At 42.8% G+C, this 20,546-nt stretch overlaps 1 protein-coding gene across 1 annotated transcript in view; it reads left to right on the top strand.

Moving 5' to 3' along the window:
* GALNT17 (polypeptide N-acetylgalactosaminyltransferase 17) overlaps window positions 1–20,546 on the top strand; it is a 369,771-nt gene that overhangs the window by 90,458 nt on the left and 258,767 nt on the right. Inside the window, exon 2 of the mRNA XM_083174082.1 lies at window positions 6,640–6,823. Within this exon, the coding sequence (XP_083030208.1) occupies window positions 6,640–6,823 (184 nt within the window). The remainder of the gene's footprint in view (window positions 1–6,639; window positions 6,824–20,546) is intronic.

The following is a 20,546-nucleotide window of genomic DNA, read 5'->3' as shown; positions in this document are numbered from 1 at the left end:
ATACTGCTTGATGATCACTGGATCCCAGGTTCTCACCCACATATATGTCTGATATCCTGTCACCATGTTCTACACATACAGTAGGAGCAAGTTTCATCTTTGCTCCTTTGTCCATGGCTAGCCATGGCTATTCTATTGTTCTCAGCTGCAATACATGCTAGCCATGGCCAAAGGAGCAAAGATTAAACTTGCTCCTACTGTATACTGCTACTCTCTGTATGTCTTCTGCTCAGAGGATGCACTAAGCATCAAAAGTGATAAAATGGAGAGTGATAAACAGCCAGCCAATCAGCTCCTACCTGCCATGTCACAGACTGTGTTTGAAAAATATCAGCAGGTTGTTTATCACTCTCCATTTTATCACTTTTGAAGCTTAGTGCATCTGACCCAGGGTCTGCCCGTGCTATTCAGTGTCCAACTCCTGACAGGTGAAATCTGTTTTATGCTGCCCATTGCCCATCCCTTTCACTAGATTGTTTGGTGATACTGGCCCATCTTAGCAAAATTTAGAGCAGCAGGACCAACCTTAGATGTCGACTGCTATCAGGTCCTAGGTATATTTAGTAGTCTAGGGCTTATCAGCACAAAATCCTCTACCTATGGGGATGCTGCACAGCCTTGGCCATGCCCCTGTTTTCCATAACTGTGGCTGCTGACAGTACTCTCACAGGAGCACCAGAGGACAGCAGTAACATATGGGAGCTCTTGTGGCTGTGCCACACTACCCACTGATTACATTTCAGGTACCAAGGGAAACACTGTGGCACTGTGCTCTCTTCTCAAACTGTCCATCACCATTTACCACCAACTGTCACCACCAGCAGTCAACTCTCCCCAGCGTTTGCCAGCTGAAGCATGGAATATGTCTAACACTTTCCTTGCTGCAAGTAACAAAACAATCAGTGGCAGTAACTATAGCCCCGCAGCCCCCGCTGTGGCGGGGAGGCGCTGAGGGACTTTGGGCGCCGGTCTGCGGGGCTATAGTTGCTACTAGTATGTGTCTGTGTGGCCAGGAGCGGGACATATCGGCAGCACCTCCCCCTCCCACTAGCCCTCCCACCTGCCCACCCAAGTAAAGTTAAACACCCCCTTACCCCTCTGCATGCCGCCGCCGCATTCAGGGTCCCGCAGTGCAGATCTTGTCCTGGCTCCATCTCCTCCTGCAGTTCTAATAAAAAATAACTATCAGAAAATGGCTGCCCCATACAGCATCCTCTAGCATCATTAAAAACTGTCTGCTATTAGGGGGCAGCCATTTTGTGATGGTCATTTTTCATTAGAACTACAGGAGGAGACGGAGCCAGGAGAAGATCTGCACTGCGGGACCCAGAATGTGGCGGCGGAATGCGGAGGGGTAAGGGGGGTGTTTAACTTCACTTGGGAAGGTGGGTGGGGGGCAGCGCTGCCGATATCGGCGGGGGACGCAAATATTCTATACGCCACTGAAAACAATGTCAAATGTCATACCAAAGTTCAACCTTCTACCTGTCTAGATCAGCACATTTCAGTAAATAAATTTTTCAAGTTTTCCATATTAACCCTTTGATTGCCAACATTGCTTTGAGAGATCCTCAAGATATCCATTAAAAATGCCAGTGCTGCTCACAGCGAGTGTTTGTTTGGTGCAATATTTAACTTAACTTCAATTAATTGACTTGGCCGTGTTTGTATTTATTTATACAAAAAGAACAGTTGCTGTGAGCGATGCTGGCAATGTTAGTGGTTATTTTGAGGATCACTCCCAGCATCGTTGGTACTCACAGGGATGAATATTGCTTGGTTCAGCCCCATTTATGGGGTAAATAATAAAGAGCACATTCTTCACCGCATTAAAAGAGGAGTTTCGGTATAAAAGTGAGTGTATATGTGTTGGATGGGACCTAGGTGGTATATGAAAGGGAAGAGGGGAACAGGATTTTTTTACTGCTGCATAGGCTTCTCTATTAATTCTAAGACAGTTTTGAAAAATATTAAGAAGATCCACAATTATTTATGTATTATACCTCTGTATAAGGTGGATCATGTAACGTTTTTATAGATAAGGCTTTCAACTTATTTGTCCCTTTTTTGTCTGTGTTAATGTTGTGAGATTTGTGATAGTGAGGAAACATGAGACCCACCTGTATTGCATGTGTCATTTTTGTGCCTTTCAAGTTTTCTTTTACATATAGGGCAAATATATAAAAATCAGGTTCATTTCAAAATGTACCCTCTGCCACTCCACCCCTTTTACCTGAATTTCTGTATATGAGACCTGTAAAATAAAATATTGTATTTGCACTACCTTACACAACCATGTACATTGCCAGGAAAGTAACTCTCAGAGACAATGGAGGCTCCAGTCTTTGAGCTCCAAGTCCTGAAGGGACACCTGCATGTAAAACAGAACCTGTATGGTTCACAGCAGGATACAAGTGTGACCAGTGCTATTGCAATGGAGCTCTGCAGTGCACCTGTAGTTAATTGCCTCTATACCAGGAGCCCTGCTAACACCTGCAATAGGTGACAGGATGGCTCCCGCCTGGTACCATTACTACAGCAAATTATGGTGCTGGACTCTGAGATGATACAAACAGGTGATGGTTGACACACACCATATTTGGGATGGGGGGCACCAAACTCCCTCTGCTGGGACTGCTATACTATAGATAGTGCCTATCTTTGTGTATCCTTCCTATTTCTCTATAAATTGTAAGCTTGCAAGCAGGGCCCTCCAACCTCTTTGTCTGTCTGTAATCACCCAGTTTGTCTTATCACTGTTGATTCTAATTTTAAAGCACAGCGGCATATGCTTCGCTATATAAGAAACTGTAAATAAATAAACTTGCCTCTGAGCGATGAGATGAACTTATGCCCCGGTACACTACTGCAGTAAGATATTCCGTATTTCTGTCCATCTACAGTCATTTGCACACTAATACTCCTTTACAAATGCCAGGATCCTACTTTGGAAATCTAAACACATTTGAATATTACAGTACACATGGAAATTAAAATGAACTGTTCACAAAAGGGGATTTTTGCTCTACAGTATGTGTGCCATTTGGTACAGGTTGAGTATCCCGTATCCAAAATGCTCGGGACCAGGAGAATTTTGGATAACGGATTATTCCGTATTTCGGAATATTTTAATATTTCAATTATGTATTTTGAAGTACCTTGCATGTATGCTGTATAAACACATAATATACACACAAATATATTTTATTACCACATAAAATACACACAAATATATTTTATTTGTTCAAAAAACAAGGTTTCAAAACATGAAACAAAATTTGTGTACTATCTCAGATATTGAATTTGAAGGCCAAGCAATCATTTTCTTGCACATATATCGTGCCAGTTACATATCATGTCACCAGTAGTGCTGTTACATATGTCCCCAGTGAGTTTTTAGCAAAAAAAATATTTTTTTTTTCACTTTCTGGAATGTATGGTTTTCGGAATAATTCGGATAACGGATACTCGGATATGGGATACTCAACCTGTACTGTATATCAAATGTTGAAGTTTAATAAAAAAAAGTTTAATGCATACTCACAGGGATTTCCATACAGCATAGAAAAGTCCCGATAAATACATACAAAACTGATTCTGCTTCATGGAAATTCAGTAATTAATAAATCCTAAGCCCAAATATGTTAATGATTGCCACTTTTTTTTAAAGCGGCAATCATTCACACTACAAAATCAGTTTGATTTTGATGTGAAAATGATTGCCACTTAAAAAAAACTGGAGAATTGTTACCAAAATCTCTCACTTTCTGATTCTATCCTCCTATTAAATTTCACCCGTTGTATTGTTTACTTTTAAACACAATTTGCAACTGATTTGTTGATGATAAACTAAAAAGGGAACTACTGCAGTCTAAAAAACAGATGACTTAAATCCTGTGTACCTGAAACATGAGAAAATCACTTCATATCGAATCCAGATACTTGGATGTTTAGTTACTAAAGTGCGGGATTACAGAAGTTGGTTTGTTGCTCATAGCAACCAATTTTAGCTATGACATTCTAGAAGGTGCTTGATAAATGAAAAGTAGAAAGTAGAATTTGATTGGTTCCCATAGGCAAGATTGTAAACATACCCCTAGGACTGGGTAAAGATAATTGTTAAATCAGTAGCTATGAAATATAAGCAATACAATGGTACTCTTTACTTAGAAGGGCGCCCATCTCGGCCATCTCGGGCATTGAATGCACTAAAAAATCAGGTGCGATGCGACCGACGAGATGCCCGAGATTTCCCATAGGGAACAATGTTAAATGTCTCAATTGACCCGATTTTCCTGTTCAATGCCTCAATTGACCCAATTTTTCCATAGGAAACAATGTTAAATGGGCCACAGAGGCCAAATAGGCACCCTGAAGTGAATAATGGCCACCCGAATTGTTAACGCCACCCCACGATCAACGTCAACCCGAAGCGTGGCGAGCGCAGCGAGCCCACGTGGGGCGGCGGTATGCGTCCTACGACCTTTTCATACCCCCACTATCCACGTCGGCGTGGAGTTGAGAATAGAAAGTGTGGCGAGCGCAGCGAGCCACCGAGCCCATAGCGTGGTGAGGGGACGCGGATACCTTCACAGGTATCCGCGTCCCCTCGCGGGCTTCACAGCTGTCCGCGTGCGCTCGCCACGCTTCGGGCTCGGTGGCTCGCTGCGCTCGCCACACTTTCTATTCTCAACTCCACGCCGACGTGGATAGTGGGGGTATGAAAAGGTCGTAGGACGCGTACCGCCGCCCCACGCGGGCTCGCTGCGCTCGCCACACATCGGGTTGACGTTGATCGTGGGGTGGCATTAACAATTCGGGTGGCCATTATACACTTCAGGGTGCCTATTTGACCTCTGTGGCCCATTTACCATTGTTTCCTATGGAAAAATCGGGTCAATTGAGGCATTGAACAGGAAAATTGGGTCAATTGAGACATTTAACATTGTTCCCTATGGGAAATCTCGGGCATCTCGTCGGTTGATCGCACCCCATTTTTTAGTGCATTCAATGCCCGAGATGCCCGAGATTTTTTACTAACGATGCCCACGATCAAAATCGTGGGCGCCCTTCTAAGTAAAGAGTACCAATACAATTTTAGGGACATTTTGCCTGTATTTCCCTCTCTACTGACTATATGTAATACATTGTGCTACCAAATGAAAGCTATTATTTTTTAAATAAAAATATAAAAGCTCAGGTTTAAAAATAAAATCAATATTACAATACAGCAGAAAAACACATAAACTGTTTTATGTTCTAGTCATCAAATATTCACATACACGGTCAGTGGAAAACAATTCCTGTTGAAAATGTAGAAGTGTGTTCCCTAAGCCTTCCTGCACATCACAATGTTCCATATTCATAATGAGTCTTCTCATAGCTCTTGGTTATAATTTTGTCAAGGATTAATGGTTGTGACAGCTGCAGGCAAAGGCAAAATTCTGAAACAAATACTTGTCACTGTAAAAGTGTGATAAAGTCAAGCTATAAAGATATATTGAAGAAATTAGATAGAATGATGTGCATTATATTTTAATGTGATACCAAGCATGCTACCATTACTGATGCACAATCAACAACACAATGATAAATCATATACTGTACTAGAGAATTTGCTTCACACTTTTTTTTTATATTCACCTTTATTTTTCTTCTCCCCCCCCCCTTATATGTAAAACACAGAACAGACTTTTCCATTTGATTCATATTAACATATAGGGGGTATTCAATACCAACAAGGGAGATGGCTGCGGGGTCCTATTCAATGCTGTCTTCGCCGACAGAATTGAACAGGGTATCTTGGCTGAACGAGCCTGACTTCACAAGCAGTCGGGCTCATTCTGCCGAAAACGCTGCAGACGGACATTGATTCCCGCCTGCGATTTCTCATTCGAGCAGACCGAGAATGGGACAGGGTCACGGCTGTCGAGACAGCTCAACAGCCGTGACCCCACATTGAATACCCCCCTTAGCATGATCTTATTATCCTTTAAGGGTTGAGTGGTGTGTCCCCCCCCCGCTACCCTGGCTTTTTATCAATTGTATAATAATAATTTTACTCCTGTGTTCCCAATGTGACTCCTTTCGTATGTGCTTGTGTGAGTTCATGACGTATCAAGTCTATAGTCAAGTCAAGTCAAGTCAAGTCTATAGTGCAATTGTTAATCATAATAAGTTTCAATAACAACTAACCGCCTCCCCATATCCCTTTTCTTCCTTCTCATTTTTATATATATATATATATATATATATATATAGTAAATTCTAATTTTGTATTCCCTTACCATTTATATGTGTGTATTTATATGGAGACCAGGAGACACCAATCAGCCCCCTTTTCCATCTGTGACATCTCATACCCCAATATTTCTACTTACAAAAATAATCAAAATGGTATATTTATTACACATAGAACAGTTTTTTCCCCACTTAATCTTTTCAACCATGCTTATAAACCATCTTCCCCTCCCTCCCCCTCCTCCTCCCAGTTAGGTTATCCATCTTTCTTATCGTTCATTTTCAAACTTTTATTTGTATAACTAACCTACTGTATATGCTGCATAAAGCAAAGGCAATATACTGTTTAATACTGTGTTCCGCAGACAATTTAGAGTAAAATCCTCTTTCTCCTTTTAGGTTTATCCAAATCACTTGGTCTTATTGAAGGATATGGTGGACGGGGAAAAGGTGGAATTCCAGCTACACTTACTCCTGATGAAGAAGAAAAAGCTAAAGGACCACATGAAAAATATGGCTACAACTCCTACCTCAGTGAGAAAATTTCACTGGATCGCGCTATACCAGACTATAGACCAACAAAGTAAGTAACAGTGATAGAATATGCACACATGTTACTGCCTACTACAGATGCAAATGTTAAACACTAGTTGGCCCAAAAGTATGGTCAAGTATTTAGGGGAAAATTCAAACGGTTTTATTGAAGGAATTAGGCTAAATTGATAGAGCATGATGTGACACTTTTATTGTTTTCAGCATTCACATTTCCAGCTGGCCCCGCAGTCCTCAACATTAGATGCTGAGTGATTTTCCAGGCACAGATTTCAAAACCGTATGAATGGACAGATAAATTAGCGTATGTGCACAAAATAAAATACATTGCAGAGCCACATTAATAATGGTGTCCATCTAGTCTTCTGATAAGTCTAAAATACAATATTCGAACTTTATAAGAATCAATTTACTATTACATACAGTATACTGGGTTATCCCAGGATTGTTATTCCTGTACATAAAAAATAAGTTTTCACACATCTCTTCCCCATAAGTATGTGGGATAGACAAAGAGCTGGATTATTCCACCTACACACAGAAATCCAGGGTCTGAGCAGAGATAATGAATATAGTTTCGACCTGTGTTTATACCTCTTTCACACCAAGACAATGACCTGAAGAAAACTCAAGTGTGTTGTTAAATTGGGTCTACAGTACCTCTGGTCATGACAAGGTCTTATCAAGTTTATGTCTTGTTGTAAAGGGGTATCTAAAATAAGTTTTTTGAGCTCCTTTTAACACAACATTGGTAGAGTAACCTGGGAATGTACCCTTTCCTACTTCAGCAGATTCGGAAATTCTTGTGGTCCAAAAATGTAATGGTCTCCAAAAATGTATTATGGATGAGATCCTTGTTTTTATTAAAAAGTAATTCTCATCCACCTAAAAAGACTGGCAAACCTTCTTTATGGCCAGTGGTGGTGTAGAGGGACTTTGCATCTAAGCTAATAAAGAGGGGTTCCATATAAATTCTTATCTCATAAAGCTTGCATAGCACATCTGATGTGTTTTGTACGTATGATGGAAGACTGAGGACATGTTCTCTAGATGTAAATATGCAAAGCATAATGTGCAATGTGCTTGTTTGCTCTAAGGAACCACCAATTCTCGATACAGTTAAATAGTTATTTTAAGTAGTTATGTTCAGCAAATAGCTGTAAATCCATTCACAATTCACTCACCATCGAAGGATTTTTTTCAACTGCAGTAACACTGATCTTACTCATCTTACAGGGCAATAGAAACAGGATGATGCAGGCAGGAGTTGACATCACAGGTGCTCCCTAAAAATGCTTGGGAACATTTGTGTTTTCCCTGACAATCCCATAAAATGTCCAGATGACATCCACAAACGCTGACTTTTTTCAACTTGCGTACAACTAGCGATTAAAAATTATAATGGATTTTATCGGTGGATGGCATCGCACATGCGTGATCACCAGACAATATATCCTATGCCATGCAAAGTATTAAGAAGTACAGACATGGGTGTAATAATTCCTAGACATTCCACATTTTTTCAAAATGGTATGTGCGGTTATACTGTACTCCCATATTATTCCGAATCTTTATGCATTTCATTCACACATATTAAAAAAGAAGAAAAGCATTATTATTTTGAAGTGCAGATTATATTACGAAGGTCTATGAACAGAATTCTGTTTCATTATGGCTATTATGACTAGATCGCTTAGAAATAGCCCCTTCATTGCTCTGTGTTTAGGGGCCATATTGAAAGCGATGCATGGCCCCACGCATCGCTATCGCTAGGCAAATAATATCCAGCATGCTGGATAAATCTATGGTACTTAATCGGCGGTCAGGGCCAGTGTTCTTATCGAAGTACACTGGCCCTGACAGATCACTCAGCACACAGCGCTGACACATCGCTGTGTGGTGAGCAATCTTGCTGAGCGCTTTGAGTGATCTAACATCGTTCAGAAGCATACCTTGCCCACTTTCTTTTTTTCCTCTCTGGGAGAAGCCTGGGAGGAGAACTGATATTACATATCAGAGGGGCGGGACGAGGCTGATGTTACTAAGCCCCGCCCCCATACCAGTCAAACACGGCAATTTGCACCCCCTCGCTGCGGACCTGAAAAATCAGGTATTTGGTGCAGCAGGGAAGGGGGGTGCAGGAGCTACGGCGGTGTTGAGTGAGACTTATTCACTTTCCTGGGGCCAGGAGGGGTTTCCGCTTTTGTTAGCCTCCCAGCTATTTCGGGAAGGTAGGCAAGTATGCTCAGAAGGCTCAAGCAAATCTCCCTATGTGTAGGCCGCATAATATTAAGCTAATTCAACATCTGCTTAAAAATAGAGAGCAAGTGATTGTGGAGCATGGAGGAGGGGAGAAGGCAGTACAGTAATTCATCTTATGACCATGCATGTGTGACTTTGCTTCACCCTATCCTGTTTTCAGGTACACCACTGTGTTACACAGCCAAGCAAGCTGGCATATAAGATACAAATACACTATTGAAAAAAAAAAACTATTTGTTCCCCATATTTGCTTTAAGAAATTTACTCTACATTTCTTGGCTCAAATCAGGTGAACAATGTCCAGCTCCTACAATCAGAATATGGTCTATGAGGCATAGAGACATAGGTACCGATTTATGATTTTTAAGCCAAAAATATAGGGGAGTGGCTTCATGGGGAGGGGCGTGGCCACAAAATAATACCAATTTATATTACGTAGTACAGTTGTCTCCAATATATAAATTATGGTAGCAGTGCCAAATCCATAAATGCCCACACAGTGCCAAGTACATAAATACCCCCACAGTGCCAAATCCATAATTGCCCCCACAGTGCCAAATACATAAATGCCCCCACAGAGCAGGTACATAAATGCCCCCACAGTACCTGTGCTTGCAATGAGGGATAGGGAGACATGGGCGGAAGGGCCGCTGCTGAGCTACTCAGTCAGTGTGCGGTATGCACGCACAGAGCATGCACAGGCTGGCCTGCCTCACATCCACCTATTACTCTGCGGATGGAATACACTCTTCCCGCCATCCCAGAATACTGTTTCTCAGGCGGCGGATCCTGCGATGCGGGTGCTGCAGCCGCAAATTAGCAAGTCAATACAGCGGCCCTGCAGCAGGACTTGGGTCCGTGGGTGCTCATCAATTTCCGTGGGTGCTCAGGACCTTGAGCACCCACAGAATCGGCACCTATGCATAGAGATACTTACAGAATGGGGATTACGGAGCCTGGCCAGGCCCAGTTACTTGCTGTGTGACCTAATTGTGGGAGGTGTGGCCATGAACCCTTAGTATAAAATACAGGCATATAAGCACCTCCCTGGCTACACTGCAGCCCAGCACACAGGAGCATATGTTAGGTTGAGAAGAGCTGGTAAAGCTGCTGCACCACTGGGCCCCTCCATCAGACCTGGGCATGGGTAATTAGTGCCAAACCCCCTTTTCTCAGCACCACTTCTTACAGGAGTATTATGGATGAGGCAAGGACTGCAGGTTGGACTGCTTGATATTACCCATTAAAATTACCCAAATTTTCATAACAAATTCATTGCTTCCCTGGCATAACTAGAAATATCTGGGCTGTATAGCAAATTGTGATGCGAGCCGCTACACACCATCCTAGTTATAATTACTAAGTTGTCTCTTCATTAAACATTGTTAAAGCAGTCGCAGCAGTGTGCCATGTACAGTATGCACATAAGACACTCAGCTAGGGCAGTTTCTCACAAGTGGCCCTTGAGACAAATGAAACACTTTCACTTATCTTATCTACTGTGCCACCAGAAGCAAGGTACTAATTCACCTGAAGGTCTTCTGGATTTTGCAGAAGTAAATTCTCTCTCAGGCCTTTTATATAGTATGAACAAGAAATACACAAAAATGGAACCTGTATTTACTTGAAATCGGACAAACTGATACATTGTTAGACAGGCAGTAGGCTTAAAAAATAGTTTAGTATACCACATACTGTATACCCCTTTCACACCAGAATTCAATTCCAGGGACAAGCAGGGACATTCCCCAGTTGGGACCCATTCACACATGCTTTTGAAGCAGGGACAACCTGGGTCGGCACCTTTCACACTGAACCCGGGATGACCCTGCATTTCTATGAGAATAGCATTGAAAATGGCCTTTTTTAGGCTCACTTTAAATTATTGATTATTAATAATTAAGACACAAAACATTTGTAGTGTTTCAGCCTTTGTTTACTTGTATAAAACCAATTAAAAGGCAAATGAAAGCATCTTCCCCTCTAATGATTAATAGCTCTCTCACCTCCTCATTTGTCCAAGACATGGCACACATTGCAGGCTTTCAGGGGTGACATAGCACTGCTGGGGTCTGTGGTGCCACAGAACATGTACAGTGTCTCCCTGCACACTGTATGCTGCCTCTGGGCGTGTCTGTGAGCGTCCACCACAACAGGAAGTTGCCCTGCTAGCAAATCAGCCTAACAGAGGCAACACGGGAAGCAGGGACATGTCCCTGCACCTTTCACACCAGCCAGTAACCCTGGAAGGACCCGGGAGCAACCCTGCTACCTAGCAGGGTTGAATTGCCGGCAAATTAACCCGGGAATTTGTCCCTGGAACCTTTCACACCAGAGCTAGTCCCGGGTTGTACCCAGACACAACCCGGGAATTTAGGCTGGTGTGAAAGGGGTATTACTTGCCTACCCTCAGGTCTGCTCCCAGCCCCCAAAAAGGTTGACAAGTCCCCCGGAAACGCGGTAGCCTCCCACAGTCTCTCCTCAGCGCGGAAGGGGGGGGTGTCCATGCATACCAGATGACGCAAATTGCATAATCGTGGCCCCTCCCCACACTGTGTAACTTCTGTAATGTCAGAATTACACAGTGGGGGGGGCGTGGCCATGGTGATGCACTACCAATGGACTCAGCCACATGTTGGTGTATTTGAATATACCCACCCTGGCCATGCCCCTTTTATGGTCCGGACACCGCCCCCGTCCTACTGGTGCTGGCTGCGCTCTCCCAGAGGGAAATCAAAAGGGACAAAGTCGGCAACCCTGGTAGACCACAAAACAAAAAACTCCTTTATTAAACACAAAGTATTTTGCAGTGATAAGAATGATTTTACTGAATTATAAGAAGGATATTGCTTGTGGAGGATATTGCTTGTGGAGAGAAGGAGAAAAGACCAGACTCCAAACAGACCAGAGTCCCCTGTATTATCACACAGTATCCAGCTAAGAACCTTTGGACCTGTGTGCCCGCCAAACGCTGCAAGCGCAGGCAGCAGAGGCGGAGGAGTTGCCAGCACTTTACATCAAAGCCAGACACTCTTTAAACGGGACCCGGGACGGGGAACCACGCAAGGGAAATAAACCGCAGTGGCAGTGCGGCCCTCCATTCCGTGTTATACCAGACACAGGGGATCCCTTTTGGGGAAGAGTAAGGACTTAGGACCCAAGTGGCAGTACGGTTCCTTTGTCCTGAAAGTACCCATCCAGATACACTACACAGTAAAGATCTGCAGGTGAGCGCAGAAGGAGGAAGGAATAACCGTAGTGGCAGTGCGGCTTCCAGAACCCAAAGCGCAATACCGTGAGTCCGGGTGGAGCTGAGATCTGGGGAATCCATAAGGACTAGAGAGGTAACCATAGTGGCAGAACGGCCTCCCAGCCCTGAAACACCCCATACACCCAGATAGGTGTACCCACCATAAGGACCTATAGTGCAGTCTGGAGTATACAGGGATACTTGCGTCTCCAAGAATCTGGTGAGCTACCTTTAAATTGTTTTCTCTCCTATGCAAAGAAGAGAGTGAATCCTTTTTTATATACTTTTAGACTGTTTTTGTGTGATTTTTTTAAGGAAATTTTCTTCCTTTTATGTGACTTTTTTTTTAATAAAGCATTCTGTACTTTTTTTACCTTGAAACTACGGAGTGGACTGCTTCTCTTTGGGATTTCCAGTAAATTTATTCATATTGTCCAGCGCTGCAGACCGGTTCCCATTCCACATGTAAACCATGTAAACCTTGAGGACACCATACCTCCCAACAGTCCCGATTTCAGCGGGACAGTCCAGATTGTCAGGGCCTGTCCCGCTGTCCCTCCCGCGGTCGGCAGTGTCCTGCGGTGAGGGGGGGCTGTTGGGAGTCCCCCCTGTCGGCTGCTAAACAGCGGGGAATAAACGCTGTTCCCGCAGCCAGGGGGCTGGGGGCATGGGTAGAGGCTCACAGAGCCTCTGGGTCATGCCCCCTTAGCGGTAAAATGGGGGCGTAGCCTCGCGGGAGAGCCGCGAGTATAGGCCACGCCCCCCGAAATTAGGCCACGGCCCCAAAATTTCCGGCGGAGCTGCGTCCCGCATCGACGTTACCAAAAGTTGGGAGGTAAGGGACACTGATGATATTTATTATTGTAATGGAATCTTTTACTGAGGGGGTCTATGAAAAAAGCCCTAAAAAAATTATAAAATAGACATTTTGTTAGCAGCTACACTATGTAGGACAGAGGAATGTGCAATTAAGGATACATTCTTTATTTATCTTTAAACAGGATTAAACGCATGCTGCTTTCAGTCTGGATGTTAGGAAAGAAGGAACATCTATAATTGAGTCTAGATAAACACTTTCCCTAGCTGCCTTCTTTTTTTTAATCTAACTTTATCAGCAGCTGAAAACTGATGACATCTGTACAGTATGTATATCAAACATGGTTGAGAACATTGGTTTCTGTATTAAAATGACACATCTAACAGGTATACACCAGAGATAGAGCTTCTCCCTATTTAAAAACTCCCTGACTAGTGATAGCTACAATATTGCTGACTAATATAAAATCCCTGGCACTGCCGTGTCTACATACAATCAGTTCACACATTAAATATCTGATAATTTCTGTCAATCATTATCACTGCTTGGTAGAGATGCACTTATAGAAGCTGGGTGTTGGACCTTAATAATAAAATGTACCCCATCCAGTGCTTGCGATTCAGGGGTAAATGTATGAAGCCTGGAGAAGTGGTTTCTAGCCCTATAAAGAATGTTATGTGAAAGGTAATAATGCTCCAGCATAACAGCTCATAACTGTCAATTTACATATTAAAGCTGATTGGCTGGTGCATTATCACCTTGCATATACTGTTCTTTATGGGGGATAGATACCAAGCTTCATACATTTACCCCTCAGCACCAAACCTCCCAATATTTGAGGTTGTAAAGTCGGGACTGCGTGCGCCACCGTTTTTGCTGATATGGGTGCAAAAACCAGCGGTTCTGTGAGCTGCTGGCCATGCCCTCAGCCCCTCTGTCTCAGAGATCTGCTCAGGGGCAGTTGGGCGGTACTGTATGGGCAGGACAGTTGGGAGGTATGCAGCATTCAAGAAATATTTGGCAATTATTATTGCACATCATAGAGTTCATTTAACGTATATGTTTGCCCACACATCCCAAAATCTCTGTTATTCGTATGACGGAAAAGGGGACATGGCTATGTGGGAAATTTTGCATCTACGAGCCATGCCTCCCATTTTTTTAATCATTATGGAGGCTTGCCTAACACTCTGGGTGCTGGTGGCAAGTCAAACAACTCCCTCCTCCTCCCCCCCAGCACACACACACACGGTTGGGACAGCAGGACAGTGTCTGAAAAATGGGACTGTCCCACAAAATTTGGGACATTTGTGAAGTATGGTTTGCTACTTTTGGGTTGGGCTGCTGTTTGAATTATATCCTGTCCCAGTCTGTAAGTAGTAAAGTGGTTTTGGCAAGTCATTGTGATAAGAGAGATGATAATGTGGATTTTATTTTGTATGTGGATTTTAATGTTGTTTAAGTTGTCTTTGTTCACCACAAAGAAACTTTATAAAATAGTTGAGCTATAAACATGGAGCTATACACATTATTACCCAGGCATTGTTACACTATTGGTTATACAACTAATATACTTCAGAGGTTTCAATTTAATATTCATAATCCACACTTCTGAACATGATGCATTCATGGGGGGACAAAATTCTCACTACCTGGATTTCCTCTTAAGTAGTGTACACACGGTGCGGTTTACTTTCTATTCAATCCTGATTCGATCCCAATCGAATCGGGATCAAAGCACCACAGCGCTATGTACACATTTGATTTAGACTATAAAGTACAAATCTGTACTATATAGGCTTGCCTACGCAGTGTCTTTTTTAATTTGATTTCGATGCCACGGGGCCACACATCAGGATCGAATAGAAATTAAATGCGGTTGATTTCCATTTGATTTCTGATAGTCATCAGCCTGATGGTTAGCAACATGGAGTTGCGACCCCATGCTGAGAAGGTTACCCACTTTGGAGTCAGGATCCACAGTTTCAGAACCGCTGATCTACTGTGTTGAAATACCTTTCTTTTTTAGTAGATATTTCAACTCAAGTGATGCCACTCATATACTGTATTAATGGTGAGACCAGATAAAGAGCATTCTGTCCTTCCCTGAATGGGTCATGTTCGGAGATACACAATATAAAATACAAATCCTTCCCCCGAGCCCCCTTATCTTAAGTGTCTTGGCCCCCCCAAGCCTTTATGTGGCCCTGGGTAGTTGGCAAGTATCCCTAACTAGCGACCCGCCCCGGCTTTGCATGGGAAGCACTAATTATCTATAGCCAGATGACTTTGGATTTTTGTAGTTGGTTGTTAGATTTGGGAATACCTTGTCGACAATGGCTTGACTATTCAGTTGCATTTGACAGAAGTTCGGTGGGAACGAAATCTCATTCGTGGCGAGATCAATTAATTGGCAAAAAAATAAAATTCTGTTGATCCGATCGCTACCAAACTTTACAGGAACACCCACTGGGCTAATCTGAAGTTTGCCTTAAAATTTTATCAAAATCGGTCACGCCGTTTTGGAGTCCATATATATATATATATATATATATATATATATATATATATATATATATATATATACGTTTGGTGGAAGAAATGGCGGCACTGGCAGTCTTGTTTGAAGAAAATCACAGCATTTATTTTACATCACAGCAATCAATGGTGCATGGGTGTCCGACGTTTCGGGGTGGTATCCCCGTTTTCAAGGTGCAGAAAAACAACGTTGTTTTTCTGCACCTTGAAAACGGGGATACCACCCCGAAACATCGGACACCCATGCACCATTGATTGCTGTGATGTAAAATAAATGCTGTGATTTTCTTCAAACAAGACTGCCAGTGCCGCCATTTCTTCCACCAAACGTACCTACTTGTATTGGAAGGCACGACAGCACATACCTCTAAGGGAGGAGTGCCGGTCCGTCACCCCCGTCTATATATATATATATATATATATATATATATATATATATATATTCGTGAGGAGGCACTCCAACAAATTACTTGTGGTAAATGTAAGAAACACTTGTATCCTCCGGTTGGCTGACTGCCAAATATGCAGAGGAGGGATGGCGACACTCGGAAATAAATAGAGACCACGCTGGTTTACCGACGTTTCTGTGCCGACTGCCACTTTTATCAAGGTTCCTGCACCTTGATAAAAGTGCCAGTCGGCACAGAAACGTTGGTAAACCAGCGTGGTCTCTATTTATTTCCGAGTGCCGCCATCCCCCCTCTATATATATATATATAGATTACTTTCCTATGCAGATGACTTGCAACTACAAATATCCACAAAATTAGGAACCAGGTGCTTATTGTAAATATCCGATTAAAGCCAGCTGCTGCCCTCTAAAATGATATGGGACACTGAATCTGAAAAGTGAAGTAAAAACTTTGTGCTTTTGCAACTCCAAAAACATTGCATCAGACAGACAGGGTAAATGATTGGAATGTGGGACAGTTGAATATTTTTAATTTAGACACGAGAATACACAGTACAAAATGACATTGGTTGGGTCAATTTTTCATAGGACAAATATAATTTAGTGTTATTGAGCACAAGCAATTGGCGAAACATATAGATATAGCCACGCTCATCGTTGCCCGTTTTTTGCATGACATTTGCACCTATGGTGCAAAATCGCCACGCCATCCCCACTCAGTTCGACTCTGGGAGCCGTGGGAGTTAAATAGATGTACAAGCCTGGTGACATAATACTCTATGCTCGTGATTGGGTCTCATCCTCAACAGACATCCAGCAAATAAATAAAAAAAGCTACATAAACATACACACATCATATACACTGACCTGATGTCTTCTCCCTATAGCTTGGCCATACCAGTATTATACATTCTGAGACAGCACTGGAGTTGTAAGTGGTGCAGTGGAAGAGGTCAATGTGGCAATGGCTCCATTATTCTTGGCCTGTGTACAGCTGTATTATTCAATGATATATTATTGGTTCTAGAGGGCTTTAATAGCAAATGAATATCCAGCCCTGAAATGATATGGAGGCAGAGCTTAAAGTGAGTGGGGGAGAGTGCCCCCCCCCCCCCCCCGATAATGAGGGTTTTACTGCATATTTACATTACAGAAATTCCGCCCTGTGTTTGAAAAGAGAGAGGAGCTGGTTGGATGGTACTTTATGTCCATCAGCTTAATTGCTCTCCTAAGCTTAGTGCATAAACCCACATTTTTCTTTCATTTCAATTACACTTGTACATTGGAGGTTAAAGACATTTAAGATGCAGCTAACAAAGTATAAATGCAAGGATAATCCATAAAAATAATAAGCAATTCTGTAGTTATTGTAAAAGACAAAGGGCTTGCTTCTAAGTCAGATTGAGTCTCCTGTTCATACTGCAGGTACAAGTGGCAAGTTTTTGCACAAATGGGAATTTAAGGCTCTTTTGTAAGAATGGTTTGTTCTATTTTCTTTACTTGCTGTCAAACATACCATGTACACTTTTAAAATAGCAGACACAGATGCCTTTATAGTGCAGCAGAACAGTGTTATCTTTAATTGTTGTAGAAATAAAGGAGCTGGAAATAATGAAACATTTGTTTGAGTCTGATCTTTCACCATTCAAGGTGACGAGCTTCCACTAAATGTAACAATAGATAGAAGACAAACTAACAAGAGTGTTCAAGTTCATATCAAGGAAATCTACAGAAAGACGCAGACACAGTAAATTCGTATTCAAGTGGAAAATGTATCTGTCAGCCAAGGCGTGTCAGCTGTTCACTGAAGAGGAGGATTATAACTGGAAAGACTGTCATTATAGAAATAATAATTATTATGTAACGATGACTCTTCCTTGTTAACCAGGTTATCCTTCACAATCATCATCTCATTAATTAGGTAGACTGGTTAAGTAGTTATGGCAATGACAGGCAACATCAAGGGCTGCAGATGACTGAATTGCCTCCCGCCATGGTCAGTCTGTGGAACTGCCTATCCCTAAAACCACCATCACCGCTCCTCTCTCTGGGTTATTGTATGTGGACTTCAGATATAGGGCCTTATTCTGGTCCACACACAGCACTGTGAAATTCGCAGTGTTGCATATGGATGTACCACCACCCGCCGTCCACACAGCCGGCCAGCCACCCCCCCTTACACGCTGCATTTCCCCGCAGGCATGCAGATGGATGTTTTGCATGGATGGATGTTTTGCATAAACATCTATTCGTAGCCTTGGGTGAGGGGGCCAAATCATTCTATGGTCACCGACCATCAAATGATTTGGAAGGTGCACGCAAAACTAAGACACTCTCTGGTGCCTTTGCATGCTCCCTGTATGGGAAGAGGACGGGAAGCTGAAATCTAATGACATCAGCTGCCCAGCATTTGCATGGGAACCTCCATGAAATGCTGGGCGTTCCCATGGGTGCAGCCCATCGCCACTGCCCCCCCCCCCCCCCCCCCGCACCCCCCCTCCCGCCTCCACTGGTAGGTGTAAATGGGATGGCGAAATCTGCCTCTGCAGAAATGCGCATGTGCACACAAAAAACATCGCTCCCCCGTGCGCACGAGCGGGGGAGTATCTCATAATCTTATTTTTTTGGAATTTCACTTGCTTTTATCATCTGAATATTTTGTTGATTGATCAATATAAGTTTTAGATGTACAAATAATACCCTCCCACACACACCCAGTATATGCAGCCTCGCACTTGTTATGATTCAGCTTATTCTCCAAAAAAAAAAAATCTCTCACCCCAGCAGCTCGCCACCCATGTCCCTCCAGTAGCTACCTGTTCTGTGCCCCTCTAACAGCTTCCCTGCTGCAAGTTTCTTTCCAACCCCCTCTCACTTTGCCTTAAGCATGTACATAGCCTGATCCTCTTAGTGGCTCTTTTTCACTTCAGCAGCAGTAACGGCATGGCATCACATATGCCATGCTGAAGACCTGTTTAGGGCACAAACACCATCTGAGTACCAGGAGGGGCAGGCCACTGGTGGAGTAGGATCCATGGATCTGCTAGGATCTGAGGAAGGGGGAAATATATGAAGCTCATCAGTGGCACTAGCACCACCTGCATCATCTTTTGATGTACAGTAGGTTATGGGATTGGCTATTTTTTTGGAATTATTATGCAGGGGTGTGGATGGTGTGGAAATATCTCCACCTACCATTATAGGTGTTGGAACTCAATTCCACACTTTCCCCCACTCACTTTAAGCTCTGCTCCCATATTATTTCCTGGCTGGATTTTCCTTTGCTATTAAAGCCCTCTAGAACCAATAATATATAATTGAATAATACATCTGCACAGGCCAAGAATAATGGAGCCATTGCCACATTGACCTCTTCCACTGCACCACTTAGAACACCAGTGCTGGCTCAGAATGTATAATGCTGGTATGGCCAAGCTATAGGGAGTAGACATCAGGTCAGTGTATATGATGTGTGTATGTGTATGTACTGTAGCTTTTTTTTTATTTTTTATTTGCTGGATGCAGAGCCAGATTAAGGTCTAAATGGGCCTGGAGCTGAAAATTATCAAGGGCCTATTCTGCGCAATTATAGGGGTTGTGGCCAGCACCTAATAATGTGTGTGGGGGGGGGGGGCATGACTAGTGTTCTGGTTGGGTGGTCTGCTCATGGGTGTGTCTCTATTTGTTTAAATCCTTTCAACTAATTCTATATGACTGGAAAAGGCAGGGGGATGGCATAGGAAGTATGCAGTGAGATATATTGGCGGGTGCCCTCCAAAGTTGCACCCGCTGGATGCCGATGTCCTAAGATACTTGCAGGGTGAGGTGGCACTCCAGTCATAAAAAAAATACTGAAAGCCAAAACTTGGTAGACACCAATTCAGCACCTTTTATGTGGTCACCTAAGTTTACCACAACATATACCCCTTATACAAATCATAAAGCCCAATAGTAACCCCCTTATACTGTACTTGCCTCTTACACATTGGGCCTTATTCTAGTTCACTCTTTCTGACAAAATCCTTCTTAGATGGACAAAACCATGTGCACTGCAGGGGGGCAGATGTAACAGGTGCAGCTAGAATTAGATTTGGGTGAGTTATTTTGTTTGTGTGCAGGGTAAATACTGACTGCTTTATTTTTACACTGCAATTTAGATCTCAATTTGAAGTTAAACCCCACCCAAATCTAATTCTCTCTGCACAAGTAACATCTGCCCCACCTGCAGTGCACATGGTTTTATCCATCAAAGAAGGATTTTGTCAGAAAGAGTGAACTAGAATAACCCCCATTATGCCACATGGAATGAGTAAAAATTCACATTTTGTCACATGGATTAACCCAAAATACACACTATACCAAACAGATTGAGCAATAATGCACAATATGCTTCATAAACGGGCATTGCGCACCGGAGGCGCACATTAAAACATTTACACTATAATGCCCATTACATGTTAAGCCACACACCATAA

This window comes from Crinia signifera, chromosome 2, assembly GCF_055691185.1.
Source record: "Crinia signifera chromosome 2, ASM5569118v1, whole genome shotgun sequence".
Classification (NCBI taxonomy): domain Eukaryota; kingdom Metazoa; phylum Chordata; class Amphibia; order Anura; family Myobatrachidae; genus Crinia; species Crinia signifera.
This window is presented reverse-complemented; position numbering and strand designations above follow the sequence as displayed.